The following is a 15,584-nucleotide window of genomic DNA, read 5'->3' as shown; positions in this document are numbered from 1 at the left end:
TGCGGTCTAAATTCCAACAGCAATTTATAATTTTGTCAGCTACTTAAAAATAAGCAAATGCTTACATTATGTCGGTGAAACATTCCGGGTGTGGGGCAGCGCCATCGAGGCACGGCGCCATGGCCAGGAGAAGATGAAGCGGGCACCAGGGAAGCGTTGCTGGCGGGCCGCCAGGCCGTCTAGGGGATGTGTGGTGGTGCTGGCATGCAACATCGAGCTCCATCTTGGCATGGTCCTAGTAATGAGTGGCCCACATCGAAGCTTGATTTTGGAAGTGATGTCTCGAATCAGAATAGGAGGGCGTGTAGATCAAACAACCGTGTTATATGCATTAAGCCTCTTTGGCTTCCTCGGTGGTTATATAGTCAGAAGATCAAACGACCCAGGGATGGCTGCGTACTAAATACAAGTTTTATCGCATGATTTGTTTGTTTTTTTCAGACATGGCTTTTGTGGGATGTTTATTATGTCGATAGGTTGTATGTCAAGAGAAATATGGTAGTGGGATGAACTATTTAGGTATTATAGATCTCATATCGAGTTGTTATTGTTGTTGATGGTCTTATACCATCGAGGAATTGATCATAGCAGGAATTTGGACCATTTTTGGTTTATTTAATAAGCATAACTCCTATTTTCTATTGAGTTACTAATGGTTGAATCACAATAAACTAACATGGCCATTATTCTAAATCCATGTTCACATCATTCATCTTTAACATGCATAACATTGACCGAGAAAATAAAAATATTTGACAATAATGAAAACACTATGCGACACATAATACCTAGAAATTCTAAACCCATGTTTATATTCCTTCTTCTGTAAGATGCAGAACATGCCAACAAGAAAAATCAAATTTTTTGACTATAATGAAAACACAATGCGACGCATAGATAAAAAAAATCTTCATGGTCCAACACCTCGATCATTGAACATGTATATTATTGCCTCGAGCGGACTCAGTAAATTGTCCATATGATTACAAATTTCCAAATGGAAATGTAACTAAATTTTATTTCAATATAGAACTAAAATGGCAATGATAACTAGCGTCTAGCTAGAAGAAGATTCCGGCGGCGCATCAATCCATCCACCATTTCCCACAGAAGATTGTCCTACATCGGCACCATTATAGCCCATGTAAGCACCCATCTCTAGAAATCCATTGTAGAATGGTTGATCCGATAGGCCATGACCCCATGATTCATACCCAAATGGGTCATTGACGATCAAATCATTGCCGCCAGAGTTGACCAAAAGTGGAGAGGCCACCAAATTATACCCAGTTGTTGAGTTTGGGTTTGCATTGTTTAGTTGTGGGTTCACTGGGTTGGAAGAACTTACATAGTCGTTGACGCTTATATCTAGTGGGGGAGGTAGCTCAAGTGCCTGATTAGATGTGGTTTGTAGCTGGGAAGCAATCTGTGGCACTGAAGAAGATGGTGCAGGGTGGAACATTGATGGTTCCTGAGGAACCTGTGGTGCCACAATCTGCCCTGGTGGTGGTGGAGACGAAGGCATCTGGTGTTGTGGCAGATGGTGAGCCCACGGTGAGTGCGCTGATGAAGGGACAGTCTTCATGTGATTCGATGGTGGACCACTTGATGGTGGCATATTTTGTATCATGCTTGCACCACTAGTCATGGCCTTGTGGCCATAATGCAATGGTGGCAACTGGTGTCCAATTTCCTCATGGACACGAGAGATTTCATTGGATAGATTTTTTAGATCTTCGGGACCGAGTTCTTCTTCCCTCGAGAAGATAAGGTTTGCCACCGTACCTGGGTGTTGCTCCAGGATTTGTTTCATATGCTTGATGGAGAGTTGGTTTTCCTTAAACTCTGTCATGCAATGCATATCTAGCCGAGCCACCTCACCTTGTAGTTGTGCAATCCTAGTAGTCGTTGCCTCATCGGCAAGTGGAATTGCCAGTGGTGCACATGCTAGGAAAGCATCAACAATGGGGTCAGCAAATGGCATCCCAAAGGAATGCATCTTCTCATTTTCCTTCTCTACGACGATAGCAACCCTAGCACTAGTGACGGCAGAGAGGTCAGCAGCGACCTTAAACAAACCGCCACATCGCTTGGAGAATGTGAAATCACGCTCTTTGTCATCATTGATGTACGTGATAGCTGAGCGCCTATCCTTCTTTGGCATAGTAACTCCTATAACGACAAAGAAACTTACTACTAGAAATAGGAACCACAAGGATCTACAAAATGCTTGAGATTTGCTAAAGCTGTTGACTAACGACATATTGGTGGGAGATATGTGGAGATGTACCCCCCTTATATAGAAGGGAAGGGTTGTGAACGCCCCAAGGACCCTTCCATTCTCCAAAAGAGAGTTTTACTAATAATACAAAAGTTCCATCTTCCTATGCCCATGGTGGGTCTACTTGTCAGAGGCATTAATAGAATGGTGTATGAGAAATATTTGTGATCATGATACTTTTGCATAATATGAATGATAATAAAATTTCATCCTAATCCATACATCCAAATTTAGTAGCAATTGATATATATCCATTAATGTTTGAGTAGAGTGGATCATGTAAATCTGTAGTAGGCATTAACATATTACAAATTTATAAACATGCTAGTTTTGTATAGAATTGATTTTTGGTCAAGTATCCATATATGCGTACATTAATATCATTCTTTTGAATTGCCGCGTATGTTACTATATGTGTGTATCTATATCCTTATTTAGAACCATTCAAAAACTTCTAAACAAATTAGAAGATTAGAACCACTAAATCATTGATATCTGATTACATACACATCCTCACCCATTAGCATTGTAAATTAACGACGAGTTAAATCCTACTAAGTTTTATTTCTATGGATACCACCATTGTGACAAAATGCTTTTTATTATTAAATGTGTTCCAACAATTACATTACATTTAAATAATTCAACGAGCAAATTTGTTACATCCAAAACCTCTACTAGTAGTTGTTTTCTCTAGTAGTAGTCATTTAATCCATAATATGTTGTGAAAGAATGGACTTTTGCGCCTTCAATAGAAAATAACCTACTCTCTCCAGCTGAGTTTATAGGTTCGAATTTTAAAGTACCCCGTGCCAAGGTTCTAGCGGGAAAGCTGGCTCATATTGGGGTTACAAAATTGGCCTACTAACTTGCTTAATTTCATAGCTCAAATTTATTTTGGACCCTTGAAAATCTTGCATGTAGCAACTATTATTTTTTTTAGAAGATGTAGCGCCTATATATGCTACTCTCCTCCCTCTCCATTAATTCTTAATAACATGGCCCACCTTGTCATGCCATGTATGAGATCAATTTCTCTCGTCCGTATTTTGCACTGCATGCACAATAATTGCTAATAATCCATGATGTCTTGCATTTGCATACATCCATATGAGTAATGTCCTACATTCATGCTTGATACTAAACATACGTGCAAAACAAAGTGCTAAATTGTCGGAAGTTGATCAGGGGTGACACAGCATGCGAGACATGAGTTATGTGTATGCTTTAAAAACCCGCCCTAAATATTCAGAAAACGAACATTTGGAATTCTGCACCAAATCGCTGGATGGAAGGATTATGAGATATTGGGAGAAACTAGTATGTACAAGTACATAAGAAAGTCATGTTACTCTACCTTTCCCTTCAATCCCTAAGCTCCCTCGGAATAGAGAACTATGGTTGCTCCTGCCAATTGGCATCATTGACCCCACACATTGGTAAGTTATGGCATGCTCGTGTGGAACACCCATGCACACATGAGGCACGCTGTAAAAAGTATCAACTATCCACTTTTCCATCTTCTAACGACCTTACCTCTCATCACCCCAGATCATCTATCTTGCTCCTAGAATTGCATTCGCCCCTTAAATTCCATCCACCTTCATTTCTAAACCAATACACCCTAGACACATTGATTTATTTTAAAATCAAATTCCATTTTTTGCTTAATATTTATATTTTGTACTAAGTTACTACTAAAGCCAGAAGGTAGGTTTCCCTTTTGTGTGACTATGATTTCAAGAATCTTTCAAAATTCATAAAATTAAGTAAACATCATGTAAATAATAACTCCCATGATAAATCCATGCAAAGGTGGGACGGGTGTGCCTCGGGAGGGTCTCTGCTACATCCTAAACATATGTAATTTTGAAGTTTCCATGTCATTTTCTTATAGGAGTAAGAATTTTTTATTTTTTGTGCACTAATCTATTAATAATTTATCAAAGAGACGAGTTACATGTCTTTGTGTCTCTAGGTACTAGAACCTTCTAGAAGTCAAACAAATTTAGAGGTCATTTATTTAGTGGAGAGGGCATGTTCCAAAATATGTAGGTAGGGGTCTATGGGGTTCGTGTGACATAGGGCTAGGGCATGCCCTGCGACGCATGGGCTCCATAGGAGTCCTTCCTCTTGAGTCTCATGCCCATATCTATATATTGTGTAAAAACCCTCGCTCAAATTATCTACAAATTTTTTCCACCGCCACATTGATTCGAGGCGAAATTCATCAGCAACTCTATTTCGGTACTCTGGTGGAGGGGAAACTTATCACCATCTTCATGAACCAATGATCTCTCATGCTCCCTTGATGAGGTATGAGTAGTCCATCTCCTAGAAAACTAGTTAGTAGACGTAACTATGCGGCATCTTATCTCCAATGTCTCACAAAGATCACATGAATTTGCTAACATGCTTGTGATCCATATAATGTAATATTATATAGAATCTTCTTGCTATGTGATAAATACTTACTATTTAATCAGATTATACATGTTGCATGGACTTTTTATAGATCTATATTGCTCCATGATTCATTACTCCATACAATTGCTAGTTTAGATGGAAGATCAATATACTGAGTGGTGTGCGTTGCTTGCTGCTAGGTGTATAGCCTAACAACAAGTTAGGCTCCCAAGTGCAGGAGTCTGTAGCTAGTGGCAAGACTTTTCCCTCATTGAAAAACCAAGGTATCAATCTATGGAGGTACAAGGTTCTGTAGGAATGAAGTATGTGTACCAGAGGGGGTGTGAATTGGAGTTCTTAAATTTTCTTCGGAGAACTCAAAACTCTCATAACCCAGCAGCGGAGCGAATGAAAAACAAACTACAAAGAGCTAAAACTAATAACCGAATGGAAACTAAACATGCGTCGAGACATATCATATGAAGGAGAACATATAAAATGAAAATATGGGTAACAGAGATAATCAGCGGTGCTCGATGGAGACAGGGTATTTGTTCGACAAGTTCATCCTTCTGCACAAGGACTACGTCTGGTTGGAGGGGATGTGACTTACCATGGAAGATAAACTCTCTTCACCCTATTATCCTTGACAATTGCTTCGTCAACCAATGTCGATTACTCATGGTAGATACTTGAGGTGATCTCCGAACCTTTACAGACTTCTTCTTCGAGAACCACAATCACTCTTGGTCTCTGAAGAATATGACACCTAACCGTCTAAAGCGTTTGCACCTCTCAAGAGTAATAGGAGGAGCATAATAGACTTAGATTCTAGTGATGCTGAACCACTATATAATTCTTTGGCTCAAGGGTTTTTTCTCTCGGTGGATTTTAAACTCAAATCGCTCGGAGAGGGGGTTGCTCAACAATCTTCTCAGATTCAAATGGAGAGCCACCGGAAAAGCCGACGTGGGGAGGCTATTAATAGTTGCAGCCTTCTCGGATGGGAAATGATCATTTTAGACATGTTGTCTAGCCAATGGCCAACCGACACGTTACACAACGGTCAGATTTGGGAGCAACAGTAACATAACTTGAGGAACAAGTAATGTTAACTCCTCAGTCTGAGACAAATCTCTCACAGCGAAGAAGATCACAGTCTCTTCCCGGCAAGCATTTGCTCAGAACAAAAAGAGATTTCTCTCGCAATTTTCATAGCATCAGAGATTCAAAGTTTCAAACGATACACCCCTCTTAATAGTACGATGGTCCTATGACTCAATAAAGAGAAGAAGAACAACGAAACAAATGCTACATCTTCACTTCGTCTTCAATCTCCTCAGATGCAGTCATTTTCCTCGGACATACACCGAACTAATTGCTTCACTTTAGAAATTTTTGAGGGGTCACTCTTGTTATCATAATCTTTGGTGATAACCTTCGCTGCAGTGCGGGGAGATTATCTTCGTCGTTTGCATCAAACTCCTCGATATCTCAGGGACCTGTTTGTCTATGTGCATTAGCAAACACATAAGTCCCATAGTGTTTATGTCAACAAACTCCAAAACATAAGGGGCCTATCATTGCACCAACAATCTTCCCCTTTTTGGACGGTTGTTGACAAACAGACAATCACCAAAGTGAAGATAGATAAGTAAAAAGTAATTCGAACAAGAGTGAATTAGCGTTACTTGGCTCGATGATGCAGTATACCCCCCTAGATGTATGCAGGGATATAGATCTAAAATAAAATTCTCCTTCAATTTACTGAAGTATATGGAGGAAATTTCAATCATTCAATATAATGATTCGCACTGATAATATATAATCCATCGGGATTGTAGTGCAATCATTCATATCTTCTGATAATAATTCCACCAGCAAAACAAATGCTTCAAGAAAGATAGTGCAGCAGGCGGGGTTATTAACATTACAACATAGAAGTTTTACAACACAGAACAGATAGTCTTTAATGCATAAGTTTTCAAAAGACACGTGAAACAAAACCAACGGAATGCAAAAGAGAAAATGCATCAAAACTCGATGTAATTCTCCCCCTTTTTGTCAACTAGTGTAAAAACGGTGACGAATAACATGAGTGAGAAGCGGTGAACTTGATTCACTCAGAGGCATTGATAACCCATAAGTATAGGGGATCGTTTGTAGCCTTTTTCAATAAATAAGAGTGTCGAACCCAACGAGGAGCTAAAGGCAGAACAAATATTCCCTCAAGTTCTATCGACCACCGATACAACTCTACGCACACTTGACATTTGCTTTACCTAAAACAAGTATGGAACAATTTTGCAAGAATAAAACTACGAGTACTTTGTGAGAATAAAACTATAAATAAATTGGAAGGTAATAAAAGTGGATAGCTTTTGTCAATAAGAAGTTTATTTGTCCCTAGGCAATCGATAACAAGTACCAGTAATCATTCTTGTAATTTTATATGAGGGAGAGGCATGAGCTAACATACTTTCTCCACTTGGATCATATGCACTTATGATTGGACCAAGCATCCGCAACTACTAAAGATCATTAAGGTCGTCAAATACAACCATAGCATTAAGTATCAAGTTCTCTTTACTCCCATACGCCATAACCCACTTATCCGCGTTTAGGCTGCCGTCACCCCCGCAACACTGACAATAAGCAAACCAGGAACATATTGCAACACCTTACAACGGGGGCCCCTCCATTTGCGTGACACGGGGGGTACTGTAGGACATGACCATAGATAAAATATACAATCATACCACCAAGATCACGATTAACCCAACATGACAAAATGAATCTACTCAAACATCATAGGATAACCATAGATAATTGGGAAATAATATATGGAGTTGAGCACCATGTTTAAGTAGATATTACAGTGGGGAGAAGAGGTGTTACACCGCTACATAGAGGGGGAGGAGTTGGTGTTGACGGTAGCAAGATTGTTGATGTAGATCGTCGTCATGATCCTTGCCCCGGCGGCACTCCAGCGCCACCGCGAGAGAGGGGGAGAGAGCCCCCTACTTCTTCTTATTCCTTGGCCTCCCCCTAGATGGGAGGAGAGTTCCCCCTCTGGTCTATGGCTTCCATGGTGGCGGAGGGGCGGGAGCCCCTCCGAGATTGGATCTCCCTCTCTGTTCTCTTCTGTTTCGCGTTCCCCAGATCTGGCCCTTCGCCGTTTCTTAAATTCCCGGAGATCCGTAACTCCGATTGCGCAGAAATTTTTACACGATTTTTTTCTCCATAAATTATATTTTTTGTGCCCGTAGAAGGGCCCCAACCGACTTATGAGGAGGGCATAAGACACCTCGGTGGGTGCTCGGCGCGCCCTGGTGGGTGGTGGTCACTGTGGGCCACCGTTTGCATTGATTCCTAAATAATTCTTCGTGAAATTTTATCGCGTTTGGACTTCGTTTGATACGGATTTTCTGTGAAACAAAAAACATGCAACAAACAGGAACTAACATTGGGCACTGGATCAATAGGTTAGTCCAATAAATCATATTAAATGTTGCCAAAAATATTTGAAAGTTGTATAATATTGGCATGAAACAATCAAAAATTATAGATACAACGGAGACATATCAGCATCCCCAGTCTTAATTCTTGCTCGTCCTTGAGTAGTTAAATGATAAAAAAGATAATTTTTGATGTGGAATGCTACCTAGCATAAACTTGATCATATGTCTAATCACGGCATGAATATTAAGACATAAGTGATTCAAAGCAATAGTCTATAATTTGACATAAAGACATTAATACTCAGGCATCCCAACAAACAATCATGCATGTCTTTGAAAATATCAAGGCTAAAGAAAGCTATCCATACAAAATCATATAGTCTTGTTATACTCTGTCTTCTTAACACAAAGTATTTATTGTTGGGGAACGCAGTATTTCAAAAAAATTCCTACGATCACGCAAGATCTATCTAGGAGATGCATATCAACGAGAGGGCAGAGTGTGTCTACGTACCGTCGTAGACCGAAAGCGGAAGCGTTTAGTAACGTGGTTGATGTAGTCGAACGTCTTCGTGATCCAACCGATCAAGTACCGAACGCACGACACCTCCGTGATCTGCACACGTTCAGCTCGGTTATGTCCCTCGTACTCTTGATCCAGCTGAGGCCGAGGGTGAGTTCAACACGACGGTGTGTTGACGGTGAAGATGGAGTTACCAACGCAGGGCTTCGCCTAAGCACTATGGCAATATGACCAAGGTGGAAAACTGTTGAGGGTGCACCGCACATGGCTAAAGATTAACTTGTGTGTCTATGGGGTGCCCCCCTCTCGGTGTCAAAACCGGCGGATCTCGGGTAGGGGGTCCCAAACTGTGCGTCTAGGCCGGATGGTAACAGGAGGCAAGGAACACGAAGTTTTACCCAGGTTCGGGCCCTCTCGATGGAGGTAAAACCCTACGTCCTGCTTGATTAATATTGATGATATGGGTAGTACAAGAGTAGATCTACCACGAGATCGGAGAGGCTAAACCCTAGAAGCTAGCCTATGGTATGATTGTTGTTCTGTATGTTGTCCTACGGACTAAAACCCTCCGGTTTATATAGACACCGGAGAGGGTTAGGGTTACACAAAGTCGGTTACAATGGTAGGAGATCTGTATATCCGTATCGCCAAGATTGCCTTCCACGCGAAGGAAAGGTCCTTCCGGACACGGGACGAAGTCTTCAATCTTGTATCTTCATAGTCTAGGAGTCCGGCTGAAGGTATAGTCCGGCCATCCCCTAATCCAGGACTCCCTCAGTAGCCCCTGAACCAGGATTCAATGACGACGAGTTCGGCGCGCAGATTGTCTTCGGCATTGCAAGGCGGGTTCCTCCTCCAAGTACTTCATAGAAGATTTTGAACACAAAGATAGTGTCCGGCTCTGCAAAATAAATTTCCACATATTGCCATAGAGAGAATAATATTTACACAAATCTAATCTACTGACGTATTCCGTAGTGTGACACACCACGGCCAAGCCTTTATCCGAGTCGTTTCATTATCCCAACTCAGCGCGTCATGCGAGGCGGTTTCCTTGGCACGTCTTGTTAAAGCAGAGATCGTGTCCCCTTATTCCGGGATTCTCATCAATACGGGCATGGGTAACCCAACCGCTTCTAGGATTCCTAGATTATAGGCAAGTCCAAACGGACACGGAGAGGACGCTTGATATTCACCCTCTTTATAAAGGGACAAGGCTTTTATTTTTCCCTCCCGTGCTCAATCGAATCCTTCCCCCACCTCAAGCTCAAGCGCCCAAAGTTCAGGTCAGGTGCTCCGAACCTTCAGTCATGTCCGGATCTAGCCTTCAAGGCCGATGGGTGCCTTCCTCCGTCACGGAAGAAGACATCAAAAAGTTGAGGGAGGCCAGATATCTGACCGCCGAGATTTTGCATCGGCTGCCTCCCCGAGGGCAGGCCGTCCCCACCCCTGAACCCAACGAGAACGTCGTGTTCGTCTCCCACTTCCTCCGAGGTCTAGGCCTTGCTCTGGATCCTTTCGTCAGGGGTTTGATGTTTTATTACGGGCTAGACTTCCATGATCTAGCTCCAGACTCCTTTCTTCATATCACGACTTTTATTGTCGTGTGCGAGGCCTTCCTCCGGGTTACCCCTCACTTTGGCCTATTGCTCAAGACCTTTGAAGTAAAGTCGAAGATGATCGAGGGGCAACATGCAGCGTGTGGAGGTGCCTCAATACGCAAGATGGCGGGAGCTCCGTGGCCCAAAGGTTCCATCCCAGAGGTGTCTGAATTGTGGCAACAGGAGTGGTTCTACATAACGGCTCCTAGAAGTGCCAAGTGGGCGGCCGCCCCTGTTTTCTGCTCGGGCCCTCCACCACAACCGATGTCATGGATCAGCAGAGGTCTGAGCTGGGGTCCAGCCAAGGACGTGCCTATACTGCAAAGCCGCATTCGAGATCTCTTCAATGGAGATTTCAGTTTGGTTGCAGTAATACATGTTATGCTGGTTCGTCAAGTCTAGCCTTGCAAACGCCGGCCTCTTCGCCTGTGGGAGTTCAATCCCGAGGGACCGCGTGTCATTCAAAATTTTCTCGGCCTGACGCACGAGGAGATGTACAAGTCATTCTTCGGACCTCAGGTGGAGTGTCCGGAAATCACCGAGGACGTGGGCCTGAGTAGTAACCGCGCCGCCGAACAGGTAAGGCATCTTCCGGCCGAACATACTATCTCTCCTTTGTTACGAAGTTATTTCTGAGAGTTTGCTTTTTGACCAGGACTGTCTAACAAAGGCGAAGTTGATTCGGTGTTCGCCCCCCTCCCTGAGGGTTTGGAAAATCCGGTATTGTAAAAGATGCTCCAGACCACACCTTGCCCGGAGCCCTTGAAGGAAGATACTGTGGAGGATAATACGGGCGGACGCGGGCCCCCAACGCTGCCCATTCTAACCGAGGGAGCGAGCGTCTCCATGAAGGAAGACGACCAGAAGAGGAAAAGGACTGCGCCCGGGGATTCGGAAGCCGAAGCTTCCAAACGGGAGAAGAAGTCTCCCACAGAGCGTCCTACCTTGGGGGGCGCTGTTGCCGCATAAAGTCCGCGGGGGGATCAATTCTCCCGCGAGTCGTAAGTGACCCGAAATACTTTAATAGTACAGATATACCATCTTTTTCTTCTGAGAAAATAACCACCGCATATATCTTTGCAGTTCGGGACTTAGCCCTTCTCAAATGAGCTCGTCTTCGGGGGATTTTCTTCCAGAGATGATGGAGAGCGAAACGCCTCCTCCGCTCCGGAAGTGGGCGACCATGAAGTGTCGTCGCGGAGGGCCTCTCCGAGTCCGGTGAGGCCGGAAGATAATCCCATTGACCCCCGAAGCTCCCAGTGTCCGGCTCCCGAAGAGAGCAGACAAAAGAGTCCAGCACCGTCTAGTGTGCGATCGAATGTTCTAAGGGAGTTGGTGGGGCGAGCGGCCATCTCAGATGAACACCGTGTGCTGATGAATACGGTGATGGAGAGAATATCGTCCGCCGAAAGCGGATTGCATGAAGCTTTTATAAGTCTACTAACAGGCTTTGAGGTACGTAAAAGAATGTATGGTAGTCCCGCACATGCTAGGTGTGCCCCGTGGACATAGTATCCCCTGAGACTCTGGTTGTCGTCGGAAACGACGACGAACAGAGGATCATATTCCCAGGTAATAACCATACTGCCTCTATGTGCAGGTGATGGAAGCTCCGGTGGCTAGCCGGACTAGCGAGTTTGCCCATTTAGAACGGCAGTTGGATGCGGCAGACGCCGACATCGAGCTTGTTAACAAAAGGCTTGACGAGGCACAGGGTAAATGTCATTATCTGGTAAACGCCACATAGGAAGAGCAGCATGATGCCAGTATCTTTAATATGTTGTGACTGCAGATAGAGCTGCCACTGTTGAAGCCTTGCGAGCAGAACTTGCCCGAGCCAAGGAACAAGCGAGGTTGGGTAATGCGGCTGCTTTGAAGGCGGCCGAAGAGTTGCGAGCCGAGAAGGCCGCGCATGGCGAGAGCCGAGAGAAGATGGCAGATGGCCATAGAATTAAAAGCCGCCGCCGACCGTTGCCGGGTTCTTGAAAAGGAAAACCAAGCGAAGGCATCGGACCTTGAGAAGGCTGCTGCGACGAAAAAAGACCTCCGCTCTGCTATGAGGGCAAAGAAGGAGGAGCTGCGGGAAGCCGGGGATATTGTAGCTGGGAAATCCTTTATGTTACGGAGGAAGTTCGGAGATCCACTGTATGCCCCTCTGGATCGGCTGTGGAGTTCGGAGGATGTGTATATGGATTAGGCGGCGAGCGCTACCGATGCGGCCAAGTACTTCCACGGTCAGACGGACCGTGAAGTAGACCAGCTGTTTTGGAGACAATTCCATTCTCCCGAGCGTCCACTTTCATTGACTGACCAATTAGCCGAATGTGCCGAACTAAATAGGTTGTCCGTGCTCTCCATGAGGTCTGTTGTGGATCAACTATGGCCGGAAAGGTCAAAACCGAACAGCTATTTCAGCTTGGTGCAACAGTTCCTTGACGTGGTGCCGCGCATTAATGCGATGAAGAGGTCAGCGTGCATAGAGGGCGCATGGATGGCCTTTGCCCGTGTTAAAGCATACTGGGCGGAGATGGATGCTACCACTGTTGCAGCGCGGGATTCGGCCATAGGTCGAAGGGCTGCTGAGCACTACTTTGAAGAAGTTCTTGAAGGTGCTCGTTTGATAGAGACCCAGTGCTCAAAAAATATTATGTTTGAGTGATATGTAATTTCATTGTAAGCGAAATGCTTTTATAAATTTTCATAAGGCTATTTTTATACTTTTGCCTGAAAGTAATATGATGCCTCCTGGGCGGCCGTTTATGTATACATGTGTATAACCTGAAAGATTGCAGTCGTCGGCTTCAACCTCCACGCATATAATGCGGAGGTGCTCGCAAAAACACGCGTTCACACTTAACCCAACGTCTTGGTCCTATTAAGGAGGTGATAGCGGAGCGAGCGAGGCAACCAGACTATAATGCTTTAGCACTTTCACTTAGCCATAGGAGTTTGATAGTGGGGCTACTAGATAGCCCCTGGTGGCTCCGCACTCTCCCGTTCTCGGGGTGCGTACATGCCTGGCCCGAAAACGGCCCTTCGTTAAGGCGGAGGAATCCTAACATTCCCACAGGTCATCGAGTGGTTGACCAGTCTCACGCTATATCATGACAGTCAGTTTTCGGCTTTCTCTACTGAGGTGCTCATCCGGGTGAACCAGGGCACAATCGCAGTAGTTCTCCCGGTGCTACCTTAGCCGGTAAAGCGGAACGTAAGGCACCAAAACACAGGAGCCGGGCAAACCCAACATTTGACCAAAGACAATGATTCGGAGCTGATGCATATAGGGCCAAACTCGCGACGCCGAACACTCCCTAAGGTATTCGGTCTTTGTGGTATAAACCGGGCCTAAATAATGGCCTTTGTAAGAAGCCCCTTGTGTCCAGGTACGTGCATTGTTCTGGCGTGGCCACATGCCAAGACGTCAGCATCCTTCTCAACGGTGGATATGTATCAACAAGAGATAGTAAAAAAGGTTTACGCAGGGTCTTAATCTAAAAAGAATCCTTGGAGCGGGTCCCTGCTGTACGACTGCGCCTGTGTCTCCGTTGTGCCATATCCTGGACGGGTGTAGCACGATGATTGTCTGTAAAAGAGAGGAATTTAGGTGAAAAAGTTGTCGTGCAAAAAGATAGTTTGTTAAAGAAACCATGTGTAATTCAAGATGAGAAGAAATTGCCACTTGTCTGCGTGTGTTGAGCCCCTTGTATTGACAAATAGGGGTGTGACCATTTATTCGGTATAAGTAGTGGAGCCAGACTCAATTAGTTGTGTCTGAGGTCTTGACGACCTATTGGATGCTTTCGCTGGTCCGGGCGCCTTTAGTGTGCGACTGCCAAGGCAGCCTCACTCTCTTCGGCGCGCAGAGATCGCTTGATATTTCCGTGCACTGTAATGATGCTACGTGGACCGGGCATCTTGAGTGTGAGGGAGGCGTAGTGTGGTATTGCATTAAAGCGAGCGAAAGCTTCGCGTCCGAGTAGTGCTTGATAGCCACTTTGAAACGGAGCGATGTAGAAAGTTAAATGCTCGCGACGGAAGTTATTGGGGGAGCCGAATATAACTTGTAGTAGGAGGGAGCCCGTACAACGAGCCCCTGGGCCTGGCATTACTCCTTTAAAGGTAGTATTTCTATGGCGAATTTGTGTTGGGTCTAACCCCATCCCGTGGATTATATCCTGATATATTAGGTTTAGGCTACTGCCGTCATCCATCAAGACTCGTGTGAAGTGATATCCGCCAATTACTGGGTCTAATACCAGGGCAGCCCATCCTGCGTGTCGGATACTTGCTGAGTAATCGCGATGGTCGAAAGTGATCGGTTGAGACGACCAGTGGCAGGACTTCGCGGTGATATGCACTTGGGTATATTTTCCTGGGAGTGCCGCGTTGTTTTTTCCCTTGATCACGTGTAACACATTTACTGTTTTGACTTCTGGTGGAAATTTCTTTTGTTCCCCCGTGTCTTGCTTGGGGGCTCGTCCTCGTCTTCACTTGGTGTATCCTCCCCCTTGTGTACGGCGTTGAGCTTGCCGGACTGCTTGAAGACCCAACATTCTCTGTGGGTATGATTAGCAAGTTTACCAGGGGTACTATGGATCTGACATACTTGGTCCAGAATTTTGTTGAGGCTAGACAGTTCATCCCTGGAGCCTTTAGGGGGGCGGCTTTTGACCTGGCCGAGAGCTTTTGAATCCGGCATTTACTGCCGTGTCCTTCATGTTGTCTTCTTTATTCCGGCCTTTGTTATTGCTGTTGCGCCGTGATTTCCCGTTTCCATCTCTAACTTCAGATGTACTGGGGTCGCTGGTGCTGCATCTGGCTAGCCAGCTGTCCTCACCCGCGCAAAAGCGGGTCATGAGGCTTGTTAATGCGGCCATCGTTCTCGGCTTATTTTGGCCGAGGTGTCTGGCGAGCCATTCGTCTCGGACGCTATGCTTGAAAGCTGCCAAGGCTTCGGCGTCCGGACAGTCGACAATCTGGTTCTTTTTAGTAAGAAACCTGTTCCAAAGTTTTCGGGCTGACTCTCCAGGCTGTTGAGTTATATGACTCAAATCATCCGCATCCGGAGGTCGGACATAAGTCCCTTGAAAATTTGCCCGAAACTCATCTTCGAGCTCTTCCCAACTTCCAATGGAGCTTTCGGGGAGGCCTTTGAGCCAGTGACGAGCTGGCCCTTTGAGCTTGAGGGGTAAGTACTTGATGGTGTGGAGATCATCTCCTCGAGCCATACGGATATGAAGGATGTAGTCCTCAATCTAGACCCCATGGTCTGTTGTTCCCTCGTATGCCTTGCTGCAGTGTTTACTATTTTA

At 44.9% G+C, this 15,584-nt stretch overlaps 1 protein-coding gene across 1 annotated transcript; it reads right to left on the bottom strand.

Annotated features, from left to right (window-relative positions):
- Window positions 1-1,057: 1,057 nt before the first annotated feature.
- LOC125518196 (uncharacterized) lies at window positions 1,058-2,263 on the bottom strand. Its single transcript, XM_048683116.2, has one exon. It carries the CDS (start codon window positions 2,261-2,263, stop codon window positions 1,058-1,060), a length of 1,206 nt encoding a protein of 401 aa, XP_048539073.2.
- Window positions 2,264-15,584: the final 13,321 nt, after the last annotated feature.

The sequence above is a fragment of the Triticum urartu genome, chromosome 7A (genome assembly GCF_056163025.1).
Source record: "Triticum urartu cultivar PI428250 chromosome 7A, HENAU_Tu73, whole genome shotgun sequence".
Lineage (NCBI taxonomy): Eukaryota > Viridiplantae > Streptophyta > Magnoliopsida > Poales > Poaceae > Triticum > Triticum urartu.
This window is presented reverse-complemented; position numbering and strand designations above follow the sequence as displayed.

Coding starts and splice junctions, on each gene's coding strand:
- LOC125518196 (XM_048683116.2), bottom strand. CDS start 2,263: ATGTCGTTAGTCAACAGCTTTAGCAAATCTCAAGCATTTTGTAGATCC.